The sequence below is a fragment of the Sceloporus occidentalis genome, unplaced genomic scaffold (assembly GCF_023333645.1).
Source record: "Sceloporus occidentalis isolate IW3139 unplaced genomic scaffold, rSceOcc1.0.p SCAF_2, whole genome shotgun sequence".
Taxonomy (NCBI): domain Eukaryota; kingdom Metazoa; phylum Chordata; class Lepidosauria; order Squamata; family Phrynosomatidae; genus Sceloporus; species Sceloporus occidentalis.
Window position 1 is genome coordinate 59,064,893 of NW_028316982.1, and position 22,762 is coordinate 59,087,654.

The window sequence follows — 22,762 nt, forward strand, 5'->3', positions numbered from 1 at the left end:
GTGGGAATCATAAAACACTCCTGATGTTATTTGATTGCAGGTCCCAGCAGTTCAACAGGCCAATGGTGAGGAATGCTGCAGGTTACACCCAAGAACACACAGAGAGCTGCACGATTCCCAAGCGTGCATTAAGGTACATAGGAGAAATCAAAATAACAGTTCTAAGAGTACACTGATTTGGGTCTTCCAAGCAGGGAGATGGGTTGTGTTCTTTTTAGCATCATGGCCAAATGTTAACTGCTGTTCATTAGCATGAAATGTCAATTTGTATTAGTGACCTTGTTTGATACTTTTTGCATTAGCATGGTAGGTTGAGGCTGGAAAAAGATAAGAAGATTGGAGGAGTGAATTTTCCTCTGTTGTTAACCTGCTTGCACTGTTATCATTGCTAATGGTGAGAAATGGGTCGTGTTTGTGTACTCTGATTTTCTTTGTTTGCTTCTACATAAGTCCATCTTCCATTGCCTTGCCTAGGGTGATGCCTCATAGTGCTGGGAATCTGATTGCTGGTCAGGGATAGTCTGGATAGCATTTCTTTGGGGGACCAGTTCTACCTTTGGCTGTGAGGAATGCTGGATTCTATCAGTGAAAGGGCTGGAATACCTCCCCACTGTGTATCATCTACATCATTTACAGTCCATAAAGCTGATCTTATAGCAGTAGCATGTGTCAGAGTTCAGTAGCAAATGAACACTTGGGGAGGCCTGGAACTAAACCCAGTTCCAGAACAGAACAGGAGGAAGATGCATACTGACATGGAGATAGGCAGTTACAGATAGGGGAGAAACAATAGAAGATTTGTTCCAGGACAGTGAAGGACAATGACACTGCTAAAACAGAATGCTGTATGACATGAATACTGGTCTAGACATTCCATAAATTAGGCTCCTGGCAGATTTTTGGGCTACAACTCTAACCATCCCCAGCAACATGATCATGCACGCTGGAGATGATGGGCATGTAATCCAGAACATTGGGGAAGTAGTAGTAGCAGTAGATTGGGGAAGCCTGTCTTACATCAATGCCTTCACATATTCCTCTCTGACTATGATAAAAACACTCATGAGAGAAGCACCACATAATCATTTTTGTCTTATCTGCAAGCTTCAAGCATGTTGTCTGGGTCTGTCCCTCACCATAGCAAGTGGAATGCTTGGGAATCCTCCATGAATGAACCGCTGTTGCTAAGATGACAATAATAATAATAATAATAATAATAATAATAATAATAATTTATAGCCCGCCCAATCACAAGGAATCCGGACTTGTTATAGCAATAAAAATACATAGAGAATACAATAAAATACAATACAATAAAATAAGATAAAACAGAGAGACATAAGTCAAGGTAATTCACGGCTAGGCCTGATGGAGTTGGGCCTGTCTTTTTCACTTCCTCCCAGGCCTGATGATGACAGTAGGCATAGAGAGAGGGCTCTTCTTCTTGAGGCTAGCTCTGATGAGTTTGGCTTGCCTTTTCATATAGTTATCATAATGTTGAAGAAATGTCTACACCACAGTAGCATCCCCCTCATAGTGCCCAAGTCATCAGTTATTCATTAGCTTTCCCTAATCTGCCTGCTGTCTTTACCCAGTTCTTCTTAAGAGTACTGACTCCAGATACTACACCTACTCTCTTTGAATTTGGTTGGCTGCACCTTGCTTGGAGAGGTTGCATGTGATATAACTAAGAGGAAATTATCCCTGGCTTTCTAAAATTAGTGCTTTTTAACGTCAACAACTTACTGGTATCAATTCTCTGATAAAAACAGGCACAGACTTGGTTTAAATTTTTAAAAGATTGTAAACCAGAGAACCCATCTTACAAGTAGGTCAAGTCTGTCCATAGGAACTGGAAGTGGGAACCCTGCCAGAGAAGCAGTTTGGAAAATTTACATTTTGTGAACTGCAACTCCCGGAGTTGCAGAGTGATCATGCTGGGGGACTCTGCAAATTGTAACAGAAGAAAAAACCTTTTCCAAGATCTGTACAGGAGCACTTCATGCCACACTGTATGCTTAAGCCCAGCCATCTTGACGCACTACTGCTCTGATAAGACCAATGGAGCAGAGCCAGCCATATAGAAAAATAAAGATAAAGATACAGTTCTAAGCTTGATAATCTAAACCGTTTTTCCCTCCCTTTTCCTGGTGTCTTCCAGCATGCAAATAATTCTCCTCAACCCAAAGTGGTTATTAAACTTCAGAGTTATGGACCTGTGTGAAACAAGCAGGTCACCTCTACCATTTTTTCCTTGTACATGGTTTTTTCCTCCCCACATCTGCCTGGAAACTAGTGGATGATGTTTGGCTGCCTTGATGTACAGAACCAGCGCCAATCAATGGGAAACACAAGACTTGCTTGTGAAATGAAATGCACATGCAAAGATATTCATGGGGTGTGAGGGGGTGGGGGTGGGATGGGAATTCCATCCTGGCTGCCCCTTCTGCAACAAGGCAACCAGGATCTACTTCATGAGTTGTCATCTCTGTTGAAAGGACAACTGGTGAATGACAGATGGTTCCTTTGTACCAAGTGCATGATCTGGCCTGGACACTAAATGGAAAGTTACCTACCTTAAGGAGGGTGGGTTTTTTAATTTCCATGCCATTACTGCCTGGAATAAGTAGCAGTGAACCCAAAGCCACTTCCTGTAAAAGCTGCCCCCATGGAGTTTTAACAGCCTCCATTACCAAGAGTTTAGGATGGTTTATGAGCTAACCCTTGGTAATGAGCCTTCTTAGTTAATTTCAATGGTTTGCAGGAACTATTAGCAAGCTTAATCCATTGAGATAAGCCCTGAGTCCCATGCAGACCTGCATGCACTTTGCAGCAATATTAGGATACTTTGTTACTTTAGGTACCTTTGTGTCACTCCAAAAGTACAGGGTTTACGGTATTGATTTAAGCTTTAATAAGGGGCTCACAGCCATCAAGCCAACATAGAGCTTTCCTCGTAAACCGAAGGGAAGGCTGCACACTCCCCACGCTGAGCTTCTCGTTGCTATTCGTTCAAACGCTACCCTCGCAAGGCACTACACTAACAAGCCGGAGCCAATTAAAAAACTGCCATTTCCATGAAACTTCATGGTACATCTCTCCACGCCTGGCGGTCATCATGATGGCTCCTCTCCACAGCAACACAGGCACCAAGCATAGCACTTCCGCCTGCTTTATTGCATGCATTTTATATACTGTCAACCAAGTATATTTCTCGTTTGCACCACAGAGAAATGGTCGTGCTGTGTTTAGCAAGCACTGGGAAGCTCAGCCTGCGCTGGATGTAAGATTTCTTAGCCCATGCTTTCTCAGCCATCACTTGTATTGGAGAGTTGTACTGACTAGCCACACAACCTGTGGACCAACATTTAACCCACTGATTTCCTTGCAGACCACATTAGAACTGCTTATTATTATTAAAAGGAACAGAAATCATGTCCATGTAGCAGAAAAATTTGTGAAGATCCCCCATCCCAAATTCTTATTGTAACTTTTAAAAAGCAAATTATTAGTCCTCATGGCTATCAAGAAAGTTCTGAAATGTGTGTAGTGGTTTTGTTAAATATTCAGGCTGGAATTTAGCCAAGGTTTTCATTGGCGTGCACTAAGAAGGACATCTGATTCTGCAGTTTTCGTTTGCTTCTTAAGTCTGCAAGTCACCAAAATCATGTATCCATATACTCTCTGTATGGGCCTCTTTCTCATCAGCCTCAAAAATAATGGAATTAGAGGGGGGGGGGAAAGAGTGAAGGGGGACAGGAAGTAAAATCACAAAATATAAACACTGCAGACAAAAAGAGGATGGATCCAGGTTGAGCCAACTACTTAGGACCTTAGAAGTAAACATACATTAGCTTCAAACTGAGCTGTGCCACATGCTGCAACCACACATATCACTCCTACCACTATATCCCATGGCCCTCCGCTCTGGGAAAGATTTGCATGCAGTACTCACCCCCTCCAGAAAGTGTGGGTCCCGGCATTCACCATCATCATTAAACAGAGCATCCCAGCTTTCATCTGCCATGTTGTCATTCTCACCATGAGTTCCAGGACCGGCACTGGTTCTAGTGGGTTCCTCCCAACTGGATGGCACTTTCTGTCCAGCTTCTCTTTCTGTTTTGGGTGGATGGTTTAACCTCATGCCCACATCCCCATGGGCTGGCTCTTCCACAGAGCTGTCACTTAAGGGTGCCCCTGCTCTGGGTAGAATGCTCTCTGAAGAGCAAGCCATCTTCTCAGAGGCACATTCCAGGAACTGGATAGCAGCCTCTTGGGAAGACCTGCTGGATGCAGCACTGTCTCTCCCCTCAGTGCTTTGATCTCCTAAATCCAAACTGGCCTCTCCCATCAACTGTGCAGCTTCAGGAGCATCAGCTTCACATTTGCAGGTAGTACTGGAGAAGCTTCCCCCTTCCCCACCTTCATTGCTACACACCTGTCCTGTTTTATCCTCCACTATCTCGAAGACACAACAGGGCAGACTGTTTAATCTCCCACAGGGACTATTTGAACAATTATGGCCTGCAGCAATCCCTGAGCCATCTTGGAAATGCTTGTTTGCACTCTCTTTTAGGCTATCAGTCAAAACACTCTGATCCCAGTATTCAGGCCCATGTTCCAAGCTCACGTCATTCTGATCAGACATGTGTTCAACTACATGGCTAGACACATTATTCCCACACTCTCTTCCATTTTCTAGTGTGCTATGCTCACTTGTTTGTGCCTGAACAAAAACATCTTTGGTACTACTGCCTGCCTCTCGTCCTGTCTGCACTGCAAGTCGCCTGTGAGTATCTTCCAAGATACTGCTACCACTCATCTCTGTCTGATTGGAGTTGCTCTCATCTAGGCACTGAAACTCATCACATCCAACCACTTCTGTGCAAACCAGGATGCTCTCGTCAAAGTGCCCCAGCAGGCTACTCTTGCCTATTACTGCCTGATCGGACAGTCTTTCACTTGTACATGGTGAGTCATCCTCACATATTTTTGTGCTATCTGGAACCCAATTGCTCCCATTTTCAGATATGTCATCCTGTCTTATTCTAGTTGGTTCTGAATCACCTATGGGTACAGCTTTCCTTATGCTCTCCTTGCTACCCAACACACTCACTTCACTCAGCTGTCTCTGACTCATGAGTCTATCACTGTTGTACACTTGCATACTTTCTTCACTCAGCCCTACCTGGTCTGGGAGAAGTGCTCCTGACTGCTTGTTCCTGCCAAGAGTGTGAGTTCTTTGCAAAGAGAAAGTGTCCTGACTTGCTGATGGAACTAGATGATCTTGTCCCCAAGTGTGAGCTACCTTAGTCTGCCCTGCCTGAAGATGGAGCTCTGCCAGTCCCTTTAGGCATTCAGCACAGGGTGTCATGGAGCACTCCAAAGGCATTTCTCCCTCACTGTTGGGCAGTGGTGTCGACACTGGGCCTAGGAGGCTGGAAAAAGGGAGGAACTGATGCAATCTGGAATTCTGTTGGGACTGCAATCTCTCCTCTTCCTGCACCTTTGGGCTTGGGTTACTTTGGCAAAATGCATTATGACTCCAGTCAAGAGACAAAGGTTCTCTTGCTTGCCTGGGGGAGCCAGTTCCTCCTTGACCACTGTGAAGCAGGTTTCTTCCAGCTCTGGCACTCTGGCTCGCCTTACAGCCTTTAATGCTTTCCTTCCCTATGGGACAATGACTCTCCTCTTGCCCACATTTGGAACTGGTTTTTGAGATCGCCATATCCCGTCGTGCCTTGGGAACATATAAGGCCATATCAGGTTTCTTGGGCCGTGGCCGGGTTCTCTCTGTATCTGGCTGCATAGTGCTTCCAGCACCTACAAGAAAGGAAAGCAATCAGTGCAATGCAGCAGTACAGCAATTCAAGCCCAGGTGAGGTGGAAACGTGAAAACAACAGCACAGCCTGTGTAGAATTTGGCTTAGCTTGGAACAGACCAAGTTCCAAAAGATGCCTCTTCCAAACAAGAATGGTACTGAAAGATGGATAAGGTGGAGGCAGAGCTAGCCAAGAGAACAAGTTCCTCTGAGCAGAGTACTGGTCTGCAGTTATGACAGCATCATAAGTAACCAGGGCTGTATGCATTATGTGATAAGAAAACCAAAACCTGATATCCAGTGTACAGATGTTTTTATTTTCTTTATTTAGTTTCAGAATTCCAATTTTCAATGGCCACATCAGATTTTTTAAAATAAAATTGTACAACAGTAAGAAAGAGAGGAGGAAGGGGACAGCATACAGACAGTCACTGAATGCTATTGAGTCAAAGACTAGAACATAACCAGTCATTGAAAAGTAAGACATATTCAGTGGGGCCTCCGCATACGCTGACTTTTTATAAGCGGCTTTGAGCGTACGCGCTCAAGCTGCTGGGCGCACGCAGGGCAGAAGGGGCGGCACGTCCTATTCAGTTGAATGGGCGCGCGCGCCTGTTGCGCCGCGCGCGCGCCCATTACGCCCTGCGCACCTCCACACCACCGTGCACGAGCCCCATTGTTTACAATGGGGCTCGAGCATAGGCGGAAATCGCCATACGCAGCGGGATCCGGAACGGATCCCCCGCATATGGCGAGGTTCCACTGTAGTAATGCAAGCTACTGAAATATCACCCACTTGCCTGTAATAATCTTGTGTAACCTCCTCACATCATTTTTATCAAAATGTTTCCAATTCTTTTTTTAAATATGCTTAACAATAAACAGAGCTGCAACAGAGTACCCTAACTACTCCTTCAAAAATCTAAAAAACAGGTTAGTCCATGCAAGATTATACAACAGTATGGAAATTCTAAAACATTATGGGCCCGAACAGACAGGCCAAAATAAAGCTGCTTCGGGTCACTTTGGAGGTATGCTGTTTAAATGACATAGGCATCTTAAGAGGCCTGAAGCTGCATCAAAGCTGTGCTCTAGTCCTTAGGACTGGAGCGTGGCTTTGGCATGGCTTCCGGCCTCTTAGGACTGATGCAGCATTTAAACTGCATACATCCAAAGTGACCCAATGTCTTTTGATGTTTCACTTTCATAGTGATCTATACTTAGAATCAGATACTGTTCTGCAGAAATTTCTAGAGAAATACCTTGGTAAAGAAAGCCACCGTGGCGTAGTGGTTTGGGTGTTGGACTATGACTCTGGAGAGCAGGGTTCGAATCCCTGCTCAGCCATGAAAACTCACAGGGTGATCTTGGGCAGGTCATAGTCTCTCAGCTTCAGAGGACGGCAATGGCACCCCCCTTCTGAAGAAACTTGCCAAGAAAACCCTGTGATTGATTCTCCCTAGTGTTGCTTTTAAGTCAGAAATGACTTGCAGGCAAAGAACACAACACACATAGTCCAGTGGACCCTTGATATCTGCTGGGGTTTGATTCCAGGACCTCCTGTGGATACCAAAATCTGTGGATGTTCAGATCTCATTATACACAACACATAGTAAAATAATGTCCCTTATATGAAATGGGAAAATCAAGATTTGGGTTTTTTTAAATTATTTTTTGAGGGAGGGAATATTTTCAAGTTTGTTGGCGTCCAGTCCTTTGAAGCTTTTTATCCCTGAACACTTTCAGATATAGGCTTAGCCCCACATCATGTCCAAATAAGCCACAACGACTTTTTATTGGGTACAGAAGAGAATTCTATTGTTTTATGACATGTTCATATCCAAGACTGCATTGCTATTTACAAAATGTGATATGGGCAAATTTCCATTTACTCTCTCCTGCACATCAACCTTTTGACCCCACCTGCCTCAAGCTCTAACCAACCTCCCTTAAGGCTTTTATCTGTTTTGTCTCTATCCTGCAGGGAACCACAGTAATGGTTGTCATCAACCCTTCAAGGTGCTTTAAAATTAGAAAAGAGATTGCTATTTACAAAATGATTGAAATTCACTCTCAAATGGACTGGTGCGATGGTCTACTTGATAAGTACACAAATCTTTGTCTCCAAAGCTAGTCAACACCTAGTTTTCAAGAACAGGAAAGCTGAACAGAAAATGCACAATTTAGAACAGGAGCAACAATCAGTCAAATGAAGAAAATAGTTTGAAGCTATATTTGATGCCTAACCTAAAGTTGCAATAGCATCTTCTGCTGTCCGTGGAGGAGTTTCACTAGAGAAGTTTCTTTTACACTCAAGACTTCCTAATCTATACTCCACAGAATTAGCAATGGGTTTCTCTTTTTGTTGGTCACAGTGTGAGTTTCCACCATCAAAGTGTCAAGTGACAGGTCTCTCTTCTATCTATCTCACTTCGTTTAACAAGCTAAACCTTCAGCTTGCTTACTTACAAGGTTCACATAATGACTGCATCCCACTTTGAATGTAGATGTATTTGTTGGTGAGGAAGAATAGATGGTCTGGTGAATTTCTAAACAATGAATACCTACTAGAACACATATACAGTGGACCCTTGTTATACGCTGGGGTTTAGTTCCAAGATCCCCGGTGTATAACAAAATCCGTGTATGCTCAAGTCCCATTAAATGTAATGACATAGCAAAATGGTGTCCCTTATAAAAAATGGAAAATCAAGGTAACTTTATACTTTTTTGGAACATTTTCAAACCGTGTATGCTTGAATCCGTGTATAAAAAATCCGTGTATAAGAAGGGCCGACTGTAGAGGCCAAAGGCTTTTCATCCTAATACATGTGTTAATATGCTTATGTAGGAAGTCTATCTTACCATCGAACTACTGGTTGTTAATGACCATTATTAAAATAATGATTTGTGTACTGTATGTACCTTTAGCATTTCAGTTCCCTAGTTTGCTTGAGAGAGTGGGCAAGTCAGATTATGCTTATCTTCAAAAGCTCTGAACTGTTTGCAATTCCTTCTTTGCATAGAACACTCAATAAATGTAAAGCTGGATCATGGCTTGTTGATCCAGAAAAATGATTATTGTTTACAGTGCAGTACCAGCGATCAAGAGAAGAGATGTGAAGGTCTAGGGGGAAAACACAGGGTTTCCCCCCCATCCCCTAGTCCCAAAATAAATTTTCAGTTTTTCCAGTGGAAAAATTGAAAACTTTGGAGGACACAGGGGGAAAAAACTTGGGTAATTTGCTCCACTTTTAGAATGAATGACATGTTTTTTAAGACAAGGGTTACTCACAATGCTTGCAATTGAATGTAAAAGCATGGAAGTAAAACAATCTACAAAATTGGAGAATGATACTTCTTGTGAATATACTGTTGTGTTATTGTGTGCCTTCAATTCAACTTCGACTTATGGATTCCCTAAAGTGAAATTATTACAGGGTTTTCTTGGCAAGGTTTGTTCGGCAAGGTTTGTTCAAAGGGGATTTTGCCATTGCTTTCTTCTGAGGTGAGAGAGTATGACTTGCCCAAGATCACCCAGTGGGTTTCCATGGCCTACTGGGGATTCCAACCCTAGTCTGCAAGATCCTAGTCTAACACCAAAACCACTACACCATGCTAGCTCTCTCCGCATACGTCAGATACAAGACTCAGAGCCAAGATGCATTGGGTGAGTGGTTTCATCTTCATGGGAAAATAATAATGACAATATTCATTGGTTGTGATAATTTAATATTGAACCATTCAATAATTTCAGTGTAGAATCAAATTTGCATCCAAATTTGCTTGCAGCCTAGTTCTTAAGACTAGACAGAAACAGTCTCATACAGTAACAAATAGGTATACATACTCATATATAAGTCTAGAAATTTTAGTTTAAAAATTGACCTCAAAAACATGAGTTGACTTATCCATGCTAACAAAGAATGCAGTAATCTACAGCCCTGTCTTTAGCATAGTGTATATTCAGAATTATGTCTGCACAAAATTCAGGCTTTTGCATTTTTAAATTTCAAAAACAGACCAAACAGGACAACATGCTATGCTGTATGATGAATAAAGCCTTCTATGTTGGCAAAGCAGTAACATAAGTTTAGGTTTGATATGAAAATCAATTTTGTGTCTATTTCAACATTCCCTGCAACCCGCCCTGACAAACAGGCTTTTTTTCCCATGGCTTTAAAATTTCTGGATATTTAACATCTCTAATCTTGAGTTCAAATTCTGGAGAAGACCTACAAGCAGATGTCTAGTATCATAAATGATCCAGGTACATATTAAAGTCACAGATAAGAAGTCCAGAATAGTGTTTTGCACACTTTGTTTGCAAAACACCTCAGTGCTACTACATGAGTAATGAAAACACTATAAACAGGAAGAGGTGCTGTGCTGTGTTGTGTTATCTCCTCATTGTGACTGCATTCCCATGGAACAAACTCCCTCGGAGTGTAGTGGAGTCTTCTTCCTTAGAGGTCTTTAAACAGAGGCTGGATGGACATCTGTTGAGGATGCTTTGATTTAGATTTCCTGCATGGCAGGGGGTTGGACTGGATGGCCCTTGCAGTCTCTTCCAACAATATGATTCTATGATTCTACGCAATATGTGCATTATATACATCTTAAGCCAACAAGGACCGAAGATATAAACGCCTACAAATATTTGTGGTTAAGCGTATCCTGTTAGTTGTACTAGTGAAAATATATAGTACAGATGGTTCACAAATTAATAAAGCAAGAGGATAAAATGTTGCTCTGAACCTACCGTGGGTGTGTGAGAGGGCTAACTGTGTGCTGTCAGCTTATGCTTTCCTATGATGAAGGATAAGTGGATGCAGCTAAGTACTAAATCTTCCTTGCTTATACTATCTCTCACAAACACTCACATACTCCAAACAAGTAAAAGAACTAATACACGAAATTCTTGTTCCAGATGCTGTTTCTCTCTGCAAATATGAGACCCCTCACACTGATAGGTGCTTCTGGATTGACATGAGCAGTAACACAAAGCCCAGCCAGCAGCAGCCATATGGTATGTTTAGGTAAAATCTGAGACAAAAATAAAATCTTTAGATCAGGACTGGGGAGGAGGTGACCTTCCAGAGGTTGCTGGACTCTAATTTGAATCAGTTCTAGTCATAATAGCCAGAGCTGTGGGATGATAGGAGTTGCAGTATAGGCCCATATGCTCCCATCTCTGTTCTAGAGCTTGAGAGGAATAACACAAGTAATCTGCGCAATGGATTGGTTGGTGTCAGTGACACTGGATCTACATTCTAATATAGAAAATGCACTTACAGACCAAACACATGTAACACATGTGGGGAGGATAATGCCTTCAGGAAATGGAACAATTTAATTGCTGGGGTGTGAGTGAAGGCTGGATATTGTGCCAAGCTGAAGTTGAGATAGATGCAAAAATGGTAGGAGATTAACTGTCAAGTTTGCCTTGGTCAGCCCAGGTACCATCACCACAGAGGCACACACAGAATAAGAAACAGCCACAAAGGCTGGGGGAAAGGTTATCAAAAGATGACAAGAAGACATAGGGGCTAGCTCAGGTGTCACTCATCAGCCAGACCACAATACTACTTGATACTGGCTACAAAAAGAGACTGGAAAAGGAATCTTTGATTTTTTTTTTTTAAACACCAGTTGCCAGAAGCTCCCACCTAGGCTAATCTAAACCTTCAGACTAAGAGAATCTAGGACTTGTACTCCAAAGAAGTAATTTTTCCAAGCACTGCATACACTGGATCCAGAGCATGAGCAAGCAAGAGACAAGGTCATTTGATCTTACCTATGAGTATCACAGGTACTGCCACAGGTCCTGGGAATTCTGGCTGCACTGAACACAAGCAAGCCTCTCCCATGTTCAATGCATCAGAACTGTAAGAGACAGCAAAACCCACCTGGACAGGGGTGTACCCCACAGCCAATGTGAGCAGCGGTTATGCACCCACCTAGTATAGACATATAAGAAACAGGTTTGTTGTTGGTTGAGATCCAGCATAGTGCTTTGAGTGGAGATCATGATTCAACCCCCGCTCGAGCATAAAAGCCTACTGAGCGACCTTGGGAAAGTCACACTCTCTCAGGAAACAGGTACTCTGTCTCACTGCACCTCAATGAAGGATCTCAGACACATTCTACAAATGCAAAAATGGTTACAGATGAACAGCCAACTTTACACGTGCAGCAAATTGGAGCAGGGCTGAGAAAAGAGGATCTTGATGCCTACATTTGAAACCCTTCTGCTGATCCAGCCTCTTGCCCTTCCCTAGACTCCATTCACCTCCAAGAGACTATAGAAGAATCTGGCATTATCTTTCTGATCTCCAGAACCCACTCATTCGGCCAGAGAAAGGGGGGGGGGGGGAGAAACAGTCCAGGAATCCCGATTCTCAAACCTCCTATGGTTGTTGCCTGGCCACATTCTCTTCCTCATCTTTGAAACCCCTTGACCCTTCTCTCCAAACCCCAAACCGCGCAGCCTTCAAGCCTAACCACCACCCCAAGGCCCCAGGTAGTTGCGGCCCCCACTTGCCAGGGAGATTTATTTCTCATAAGCCTTGGCACAAACAGCAAGGCTGCTATCTGCCAGGCCCCAGACCCCTATAAATATGCATCAGGCCACGTTTATGGAGACGGATGGCTCGGGGGTCTGTCCTGTGGTTGAGGGGAAAGGAAGAGTTGGGGAAGGGTGTGGCCACATGATTAATCACTGCCCACTCTGTTTAGGGGTATTCATCATGGCCTACTGTCAGGTAAATCACTGGAAAAACACCTCTCTAGTAATTAATGGGAAGTGACGGATGGACAGCCCCTGGGCCCATTAATCTGGACCATCAGCAGCAGACCAAGATTATGAATGTCAGGATGCATAAACTGTATACCAATCAATAGGGCCAGGAATTCATCCAAGGTTCTCATTTCCGAGGCACCTCCGGTGCATTAGGCTGTGTTTGCCTTCCCCACCTTGCTCCTCTCCCCTTCATCTGATCTGAAGTGAAAACAGATCCATCCCCAGCAAGCAGAGCATCAGGGGCCACAAAGTCTGGAGGGCAGGGCTGCTGCAAAGGAACCCACACAGAAGCCTCACATACATATAGTATAAAAGCAGAGTGTGAGAGGCCACAGTCAAGAGGGCAAGATTGCTGCAAAGGAACCCATGTAGAAGCCTCACACACATATAGTGCAAAAGGTCAATATTCTTAAACAAAAAATGTACAGGGTATCCAGATCTTTCAAGATGCATATTTAAGATGTACGTACCGTACTTCAGCCTGCTTCAGTCTGTCACAAAAACAGGGGAATGTGGAACTTGCTGCCCTCCAGATGTTGCTGAATTACAGCTGCTATCATGCTTCACTGTTTGCTATGCTAGTTAGATTATGTTGTAGCTCAACAAGATCCAGAGGCCTGCACATTCCCTAAATCTGTCCCTAATAGGTTAAAAAGAGGTAGGCTTTAAATAGCCTGGATTGCACTATTCAGCCCCATGCCAAACCTAAGCTTCTAGTAAAATTTTTCTAATGGTGTGATTGTTAGAATATGGATGTGGGACAACCTATTCCATGCAACTTGTAGGTCCATGGAAATCTGGGACTCTCTTCCTTCAACTGCTCTTACTGTGTGCAGCCTCTACATTAAACTCAAAAAAGTTACTTTCCAAGTAACTGGGGACTTTGGAAATTGTAGTTCAAATAACTAACTTTCCCAAGCTCTGATGCCAACATGGCCTGGGTCCAGATTAACTAAAAGACTGTATCCCTCTATATGAGCATGCCTGAGCGTTGAAATCTGCAGCGGAGGTCTTTCTCCTGGTCCCACCACCATCACAGGCACATTTGGTGAGGACACAGGAGGTAGCCTTCCTGGGTGGCTCCTCCCATGTTGTGGAACCCCCTTCCTTGGGAGGCCTAGTTGGCCCACTCTCCGTTGTCTTTCTGCCAGCAGGCAAAGACCTCTTTAAGTAAGCATTTGGTTTTTAATCTGATACAGCAGATTGACCTTTTAATGTGGAATCTCATGGTTCTATTTTATTATGTTTTAAATGGGTTTTGGTAAACTGTTTTTAACTGGTGTTTTTATAAACAGAATTTTGGTTTAATTGTATTTTAACTTTGTATTAATAGCTTTTAGTTGTACTGTGTTCTTAATGTATGCAAAGGGATATTGTACCGTAGTACCTTTGAGACTAAATGTGTAGAAGTAGTAGAGTATCATCCAAACCCCACAAAACAGTGACACTGTTATTGGGCCAAAAATGCACAAAATATATGTTGCAAGCTTTCAAAGATAAACTGGCTTCTTCATCTGGCAAAAATAATACTGGAGAAAGAAGGGGGGGTTGATGATATTAGTCATAGCCCTGCATTTGGTCAAGATGTTGTGGCTGTTGTCTTCAGTTTATTTATTTATTTAGGTATTTATATCCTGCCCTTCAGCCCTAATGGCTCTCAGGGCGGCTCAGTTCAGATGGTATGGAAGGGTATTCATGCAGATGAGCCCCTCCTCTTTCTGGCATTGTGGGCACTGGAAGATTCCGTGACATGTTGGCAGGGCAACTGGGACAGAATCTCCCAGTACTCACATGGCCAGGAGAGTTGGGACCCATCTGCATGAATATCCTCCCATACCATCTGAATTGAAGACAACACTCACAACATCTTGACCAAATGCAGAGCTATGACTAACATAATAATTTTTAAAAATTCCTTTCTCCTGAATGACTTTTTAACACCTTTGCCTGAAGAAGAAGACAGTGGAGCTTCAAAAGCTTGCAACATGTATATTGTACATTTTGGTGGGCCCAATAAAGGTATCACTGTTTTGTGGATTTTGGATGATAATGCACTTTGCTACATGGCCAACACAGCTATGTTGTGTAGAAGAAGCTGTAGCATAAGCTACAAGTGTATGAAAAATTATGCTACAACTTCTACTACACAGTTAGTCTCAAAGGTGCTACAAGACCCCTTTGCATATTGATATTCCAGACGACCATGGCTATGTCTCTTGTGTTTTTAATGGTTGTAAGCCTCCTTGAATCCTGTGCTGGGGAAAAGGTGGGATATAAATTGATTAAACAAATGGCAGGCAAAGGGCATTCTACTCACACTATCCTTAAGGGCTGCACCACAAATTACTGCTGAAGAGGTGCCCCCTGAAGCAACTATCCCTTGTGATTATGACTACAGACACAATCTTTTTCCATACTCTCCCGAACTGCACAGGAACTTCCCTCTAAAACTCACCCCACATTTTGGAGAACAGAACAAAGACAGCAAAGACAGGTAGCAAAATTCTTTCCTCACAGCCCAACGCAGGGGCAGAACAAGTAGGAAAGCATCCTCTCATTGTGGGGCAAACTTTTATATACAGTACGGAGTCTACAATCCATTTCCCAACTGAGATACAGGCAGAGTTCTTGGATCTTTTCCATTCTCCAATAAGCTAATTTCACCAGCAGACTGGTCCCCTTCATCTTTATTGACTCGGTGAGAAGAGAACGTATCATTAAGACAGCTTCGGCCCGGAGGAGTCATTTTTCAGCACAAAGTCTAATCTATTCCTTTCCAAACAGCCACACCCACCGTGAACAAGGGATTGTACGCAAGCAAACTGGGTGCTCGAGGGGCTCTCTGATGGCAACTAACTTAGCTATAGCTCCAGAGGGACAATGGCATACAAGGACACTGCTCATAATTACCTTTCAGAGTTCATTCGTGTGGCAAAAACAAAACTGGGCATCACACTGCACCAGTTTTAAACTAATCAGAGATTGTAGAATTAGCACTATGGAAATAATTAGCAGGCACACCAAAAAGGCAACAGAATGATACAGCTGTCCAACTGCTGCCCACCAGCCCTAGTATCAAAAGGACAATTAGACTTTGTTAGTTCCTATTTGATGATCCAACAAGCAACTGACTACAAGATCAACGGCACTGTAAAGACAGCTCTCCGGACTGATGTTTGGAAAGCTACAGACCTGTTTCCCTCAATATGTCTGCATAACTAATGTAATATGATAAAGAATGGTGTTATGAACTAGCTAAAGCGGGGACAGGGAACCTGTGACCTTTCGTAGCTTGCTGGCTGTAACTCTCATCAGTCCTGTGCAGCAAAATCAATGATGGGATGACTGGACTTGCAATCCAACATCAGGAAGGCAGCAAGCTGCCCACCCTGAGCTAAAAGTCCAGCATATTTGATTGGCAGATATAGAAATGAAAAATGCCTTTCTCAGGCAAGCTTGGAAAATCTCCAGTTACTGTATTTAGTTGCCTGTGCTCCTAAAAGTTTGACATGGGTTCCTAGGAATTTATATCAGCTCTCAATGGGACCTAGCTTTTAAAAACATTCATGCAGCTTTTTTTTTTTTTTTTTTTTTTTTGGATCAGACGTTTGCCATCCCTGCTCTTGGGCCAGCCAGGATCTAACAGCCTGCTGGCAACAAAGTGAATTTGGGGACATTTATTATCTTACTGCTGCTGACATTTGCTGATTTCAATGCTTCCTTGCAGCCACAGCTGCTGAAACAAAGGGGGTCTCAGGTTCTCTTCAATGCTTTTTAGCCTTGATGATCATAGAGATAAAGAAAAGACATGACTGCAAGGTATCTGAGAGCTCAACGCTCAGTTCCAGGAAGTCTGGAAGCAAAACCCCCAATGAATACAATATGTGTTCTATGATTCTGGCGAGTTGAGTATTTTGATCAATGTTGATGATGCTTTCATCACTTAGATGAGGCATAGTCAAATGACCCCCTAGATCTGGCTCCCAAAACCACTTATTAGGTCCCCAGTAGCTCTGCCAACTTTTAATTAGGTGATGTTTAAGAAAAAAAATCATACAATTTCACACATAAGAAAAACATCTAATGAATCTGCAAATGAATCTGTCAGTCTCTCATTTGAAGGTATCAGTCCTCAACATTAATAATCTTGTCGTGTCTCATCACATGCATTCATATCTATTAAGTCTTTCCTATCACATGATGCCAGCTTAATTATAGAATCTGCCCAAGCATGAGGTCAAGTTGTTCCAGCATTTGACTACAGAGAATAGAGCACTCCTGAGAGTAAGAAGTTGCCTTTCTCCAATCTAAACTCCACTGAATGATCAACCATTCCTATTAGGAAGAGCTTTCTGACAGTAAGAGCTGTTTGACAGTGGAACACACTGCCTCTGAGAGTGATGGAGTCTCCTTCTTTGGAGGTTTTTAAACAGAGATTGGATGGCCATCTGTCGGGAGTGGTTTGCATATTCCTGCATGGCAGGGGGTTGGACTGAATGGTCCTTGTGGTGTTTTCCAACTCCTTGATTCCATGATTTTATGTTGAACCCAAACTTCCATTGCTATGCTGCACTAGGGCTGAAAATCATAAATCTTCCTGGAAATGATTCATTTGTCCACTTCCCACTATTCAGAATCGAGGGCCATCCTACATCTAGGCTGAGACAACTCTGCCATAGTCTGTCATTTTGAAGCAGCACTACCTGCACCATTCCATGGTCTGAATAGCCACAGTCAGTCACACCTTCCATTAAAACCCAACTGATGTCAGAGTTTGCAACCTTTTGAACAACCTTTCCATCTCCTTTTCACAGGCTTCAGAGAATGAGCACACTACACATGACAAGTACAACTTGTGCGTACATTAGTGTTGCCATCACGAATCCATGTGTCCTGGTTCAATAGTGGCTCTCAGATAGATGTACAGTATATGCAGGAATATAGTGTCCACATCCTATGTAGAACAAAAGTATAAAATCTGTGTTCACACAGTACAGTAATTGCATGCATTATGTAAGAGGCAACTTCAAATTTACCCAACAGGTAAAATGGAATCCAGATCACAGCAGGGAAATGCTGCACAGACCAGGTTGCCCTGCCTCAGAAATTACACTGAAAAGCTGAAAAGGTACAGAAGGGCAACTGGAAAGGATTAAGGGTTTGGAGCGCCTTCCTCATGAAGAAAGGTTAAAAACAATTGGGGTGTTTTGGTTTGACACGATAAAAGTTTTCTAAAACATTATGCAGTAAGGAGAAAGTGGACAGGAATTTGTTTCTCTCATAATATCAAAAATCTCAGGGCACACTATTAAAACAATTAGGAGTAGATTCATGACACACAAAAGAAAGTTCTTATTCACACAACACACAATTAACATGGAATTCACTGCCATAAAATGTGGTGACACATACTGGCTCAGGTGGCTTTAGAAGATTAGACAAATTCACAGAAGGACATTCAAGAGTGATTAGACATGATAGTATTCAGAGACTGTGTACCTCTCCACACCAGCTGCTGGCAGAAAAGGCATGGTGAAAGGCTGATCTTTTCAGGCCTTACTTGTACACTTCCCATCAACATTTAACTGACCAACATGGAACTAGACAGACTCATAGGGCATAGTTAAAATGGTGGATTTTAAAACCACAAAATATTGTGATGGGCTCCAACTTGGGCGGTTTTGAAAGAGGACTGGAAAAATCCATAGGAAAAAACAGCTTATACTAATGGTTCCCAACCTTCAGTCCATTTCTTTTGGACTTCAGCTCCCAGAAACCCCAGCCAACTTGGCCAACAGTCAGAAATTATGGGAGTGGAAGTCCAAATCATTTGGAAGGCCAAAGGTTTGGAACCACTGGTCCACACAAATAGGTGTGTGTGTGTCCGTGTCCCCTCCATTATTGTAGAGACCATGCCACTGAATACCAGTTGCTGGGGAACATAAGCGGGAAGATCTTTTCTCACTCATGTCCTATTTGTGGGCTTCTAATAGGCATCTGGTTTTCTCACTGCAGGAAGAGAATGTTTGAATGGGTCTTTGGTCTGATGGGTCTCAGTTCTTCTTGGTCTGATCCCTCATGGCTCTTATAATCACAGAGCCTTGCCCTGTGATGTCTTAAGCCTAACTAGGCCATACCCTCTGCATCAGCCTCTGCAGAGTTTTGTTTTGTTTTTTAGGGTGGGAAAGGAACTGCAGCCCACAAATTTCATTTCTCAGGATCTTGTATCTCACTTGTATCCGCAGTCTATTACACACTCCATCAGACGCTACCCTCCCCACGCCACGCCTCGGCACCAACCGATTTCATGCTCAGAGGGTTGAATCAGTGTCCCTTGGCGTGTCTCCTTTTTACACTACATTGAACACCACACCTTCCAACTTTGCTTCTCTAAGTTCTGTGCTTAAAAAACAGCCTTAATCCAAACTGCACAACACTGCAGAAGAAAAAGCATACAAGATAGCTCCCAAACTGGACATGCAATACAGCTAAAAGTTAAAGCCTGAGAAGAACTCTCAGACAAGACAGCCTTTCAGGGGACAGGTGTACAAACCAAATTAGTCTAACAGTCACTTTTAATGATTTCATAGAGTAATATTGCTACACTAACCATGGAAGTGTTATTTCCATCGTAAGTACATTTTCTTTTTAAATCCCTTCTCTATTACCTTCCTTTTTCTCTCTGCATCTCTGCATGATCACCCATCTCTCAAAGCTGCTCTGACAATTTTCCTTCTTTTTCTCTATCTACCACCTAAGACAGTGGTTCTCAACCTTCCTAATGCCACAACCCTTTAATACAGTTTCTCATGTTGCGGTGGCTCCCCAGCTGATGGTCTCAGTTCCAAAGACCATTGGAAATATGTGTTTTCCGATGGTCTTAGGCGACCCCTGTGAAAGGGCTGTTCAACCCCCAAAGAGGTCGCGACCTATGACATGATCAGTTCTCTCTCTCTCTCTCTCTCTGCACCCTGATCTCTGTTACTTCTTTCTGCCTTTCCACTCATAAGTTTTTATATAGTATCCATCCCTTTCCCTTACGCTCTAATTTTCCTATAAACCTCCAACTGCATACAGCCCTCAAATCTCACAGTGCCCTCATCTTTTCACCCATATTTTCTTTTCCCCTGCTTCTTCACTGACCCTTTCATTACCTTTTCTTTTCTCCTCAACCTGTATGTTTCTCTGTATATCCATCTCCAAGCTACACCCATCCTCCATTTAATTTCTTCACATCTGTCCCTCTATCCCTTGCCTTCATGCTTCCTTGCTGGTATTCACTGAAAACTAAACAAGGTTTTTACTATCTCAGCAACACATACACTGATATGCACGTAGGCCATGCAAAATGGCTGGCTGAAAAAGCTGTTGTGTCTCCAAGTCTATAGAGGAAAGAAGAAATAGAGATGTGACAATACCACATTTTCTCACACATATAGGCTTTCAATATTCCAGCAAAGAGGTGAGAAAGGACCAGACTAATGGAAATTTGGAATTTCTCTAGAGCATATTTCCGATGGTCTTAGGAACTGAGACACCACAATTTTATGGTTGGGGGTCACCACAACATGAGGAACTGTATTAAAGGGTTGTGGCATTAGGAAGGTTGAGAACCACTGTCCTAGAGGATCTCAAATCATCAAGGAGGGAGTTGCAACCATCCATTAGGTCTTTTGTTATACAGGCCTCACCAGAAGTAAAACACGTCACAATATGTTTTACTGAGACATGAGCCCAGAATGGCATTGAGTGGTAAAAGCTGGCAGCACATGGGGAAAAAACATCCAGCAAAGGCATCAGAGATAACCCAAGCATATATAGCACAGCAGAATGTACATATACTTCACATTTCATTGCAGCTGCACTCTTCTAACTACTTACCTTTGGAACATAATCCTCCTGTCACAGCCCCAATTTTGGCAGCAGCAACTGGCATTGCACAAACTGTATCCCACTGAGACTAGCAGTCACTGGGGAAGGAGCACTTGTTTCCTTATGAGAAGATCGGGACAGCCTACTGAGACTTTAAGACAGAGCACACCCTCAGAGAACAACGGCCTCTATCACATCAGCACCAGCGCAGCTGCCAGCAGTAAAGGCTGAAGTGGCACCCCATGTGCTCCCAGCAGCCGCTATTGCTTCCTGGCAGCAAACTGTATTTTTAGCGTTTGTGGTTTCCGATTCCACTCAATCCATAATTCCATCGATAAAATATTTAACCTTTAGAGCCTTGATCACAGGCGAGAAGTGGCAACTCTTGGGCTAGGCAGTGAAGAGATGGCAAGGCAGATATCCTTTGCCCCAGAGCACTGAGGAAGGAAGCAAAGCTAATGCCAGTTACATTTTTGGTCCCAGAGATTTGGCTGCCACCTTCTTCCCAGGTTTGGTAGTGACCAGAACCCATCAGCTTCTTCTCCCTCCCCTTACTGCTCTGCCTCCACCAGCTTTTGCTAAAGGGGAGCAGCTCTCAATTGGTGCTTAGGGAGCAGCAAAGTGCCCTTGAGGGACAGCACCAGGTGTCACTCAGCATTCGCACATGCACAATGTCACTCTTTATGGCCTGTTGCAGAATGGGCACTTCTTACAAAATAATAATGCCAATAAAAAGGGAGAAGTGCAAGGAGACTCCAAACAACCCAAATTAAAAACCCCTTTAGATTGATCCACTAATTTTGTCTTCAGATACTTGGCAAGAGCGCTTCTGAACGTGCCAGAAGCAGCACCTTGGCAAAAGAAATACAAGGCCTCACAGCATCTTCTACTCCAGACTGCTTACTGTTGGCTAAAAAGGTACTATACAATCCAAATATTCCCACCAATAATAGGTTCTCACAAATAAATAGCACAATAAAGGGCTAATGACTGTATCTTGTACCACCAGGCACACACACACACACAAAGAGAGAGAGAGCCTCATCTCTTCTATGTTAGGGGGAATCTCCCACAAATAGCAAGGCTACAAGTCCCACATTAAGAAGAACATGCCTCTGTTTGAACGGACATCACAGGACAGTCCCGTATGCAAAGACATTGTCTATGTGACAGGTTCCCAAGTTCAACAGTTGAAAGATTAACAACTCCATGAAAGGACAGCCAGGGGCTAGGCTCAAACAACACCTGCACAGCAGACACACAGGTCACCTGGTCATGGCATGTTGTAATAATTATAGTAATTATTTCTATAAATTTGAAACTATAAATAAGCATACGCAAATTGGTGTCCTTTTTTTGGTAATGCATAAGTGGCCAATCTACCCACAAGCAGCTAAATATGTTCTAACATTTGGGATAATAGATTGTATTAACATACCCAACCACTCCCGTGTTGAGATCTATACAGCTATATAATAAGGGGTGAGGAATATGTGGCTCTCCAAATGATATTCAGCTCCTGCTCTGACCAGCTAGTGGCCAAGGATCATAGAATCATAGAGTTGGAAGAGACCGCAAGGGCCATCCAGTCCAACCCCATTCTGCCATGCAGGAAATCCAAATCAAAGCATCCCTGACAAATGGCCATCCAGCCTCTGTTTAAAGACCTCTAAGGAAGGAGACTCTACCACAGTCTGAGGGAGTGTGTTCCACTGTCGAACAGCCCTTACTGTCAGGAAGTTCTTCCTAATGTTGAGGTGGAATCTCTTTTCCTGTAGCTTGCATCCACTGCTCCGGGTCCTAGTCTCTGGAGCAGCAGAAAACAAGCTTACTTCCTCCTCAATATGACATCCCTTCAAATATTTAAACAGGGCTATCATATCACCTCTTAACCTTCTCTTCTCCAGGCTAAACATCCCCAGCTCCCTAAGTTATTCCTCATAGGGCATGGTTTCCAAACCTTTCACCATTTTAGTCGCCCTCCTTTGGACACACTCCAGTTTCTCAACATCCTTCTTAAATTGTGGACACAGTATTCCAGGTGGGGCCTGACCAAAGCAGAATATTACTTCCCTTGATCTAGATACTATACTTTTACTGATGCAGCCTAAAATCGCATTGGCCTTGTTAGCTGCCGCATCGCACGGTTGACTCATGTTCAACTTGTGGTCTACTTGGACTCCCAGATCCCTTTCACATGTAGTCTCATTCAGCCAGGTGTCTCCCATCCTATATCTGTGCATTTTATTTTTCTGCCCTAAATGCA

The 22,762-nt window shown here is 43.2% G+C and overlaps 1 protein-coding gene across 5 annotated transcripts in view; it reads right to left on the reverse strand.

Annotated features, from left to right (window-relative positions):
• The window catches only part of R3HCC1L (R3H domain and coiled-coil containing 1 like), a 45,600-nt gene that overhangs the window by 12,600 nt on the left and 10,238 nt on the right, over nucleotides 1-22,762 (reverse strand). For 3 of the 5 annotated variants that reach the window (XM_089509631.1, XM_089509629.1, XM_089509630.1), the window contains exon 2: nucleotides 3,956-5,823. In XM_089509631.1, the coding sequence (XP_089365757.1) occupies nucleotides 3,956-5,809 (1,854 nt within the window). In that variant the 5' untranslated portion in view covers nucleotides 5,810-5,823. Of the gene's footprint in view, nucleotides 1-3,955; nucleotides 5,824-20,505; nucleotides 20,559-22,762 lie in introns of those variants that run through there. The other 2 variants (XM_089509628.1, XM_089509633.1) reach the window with 2 other exon arrangements.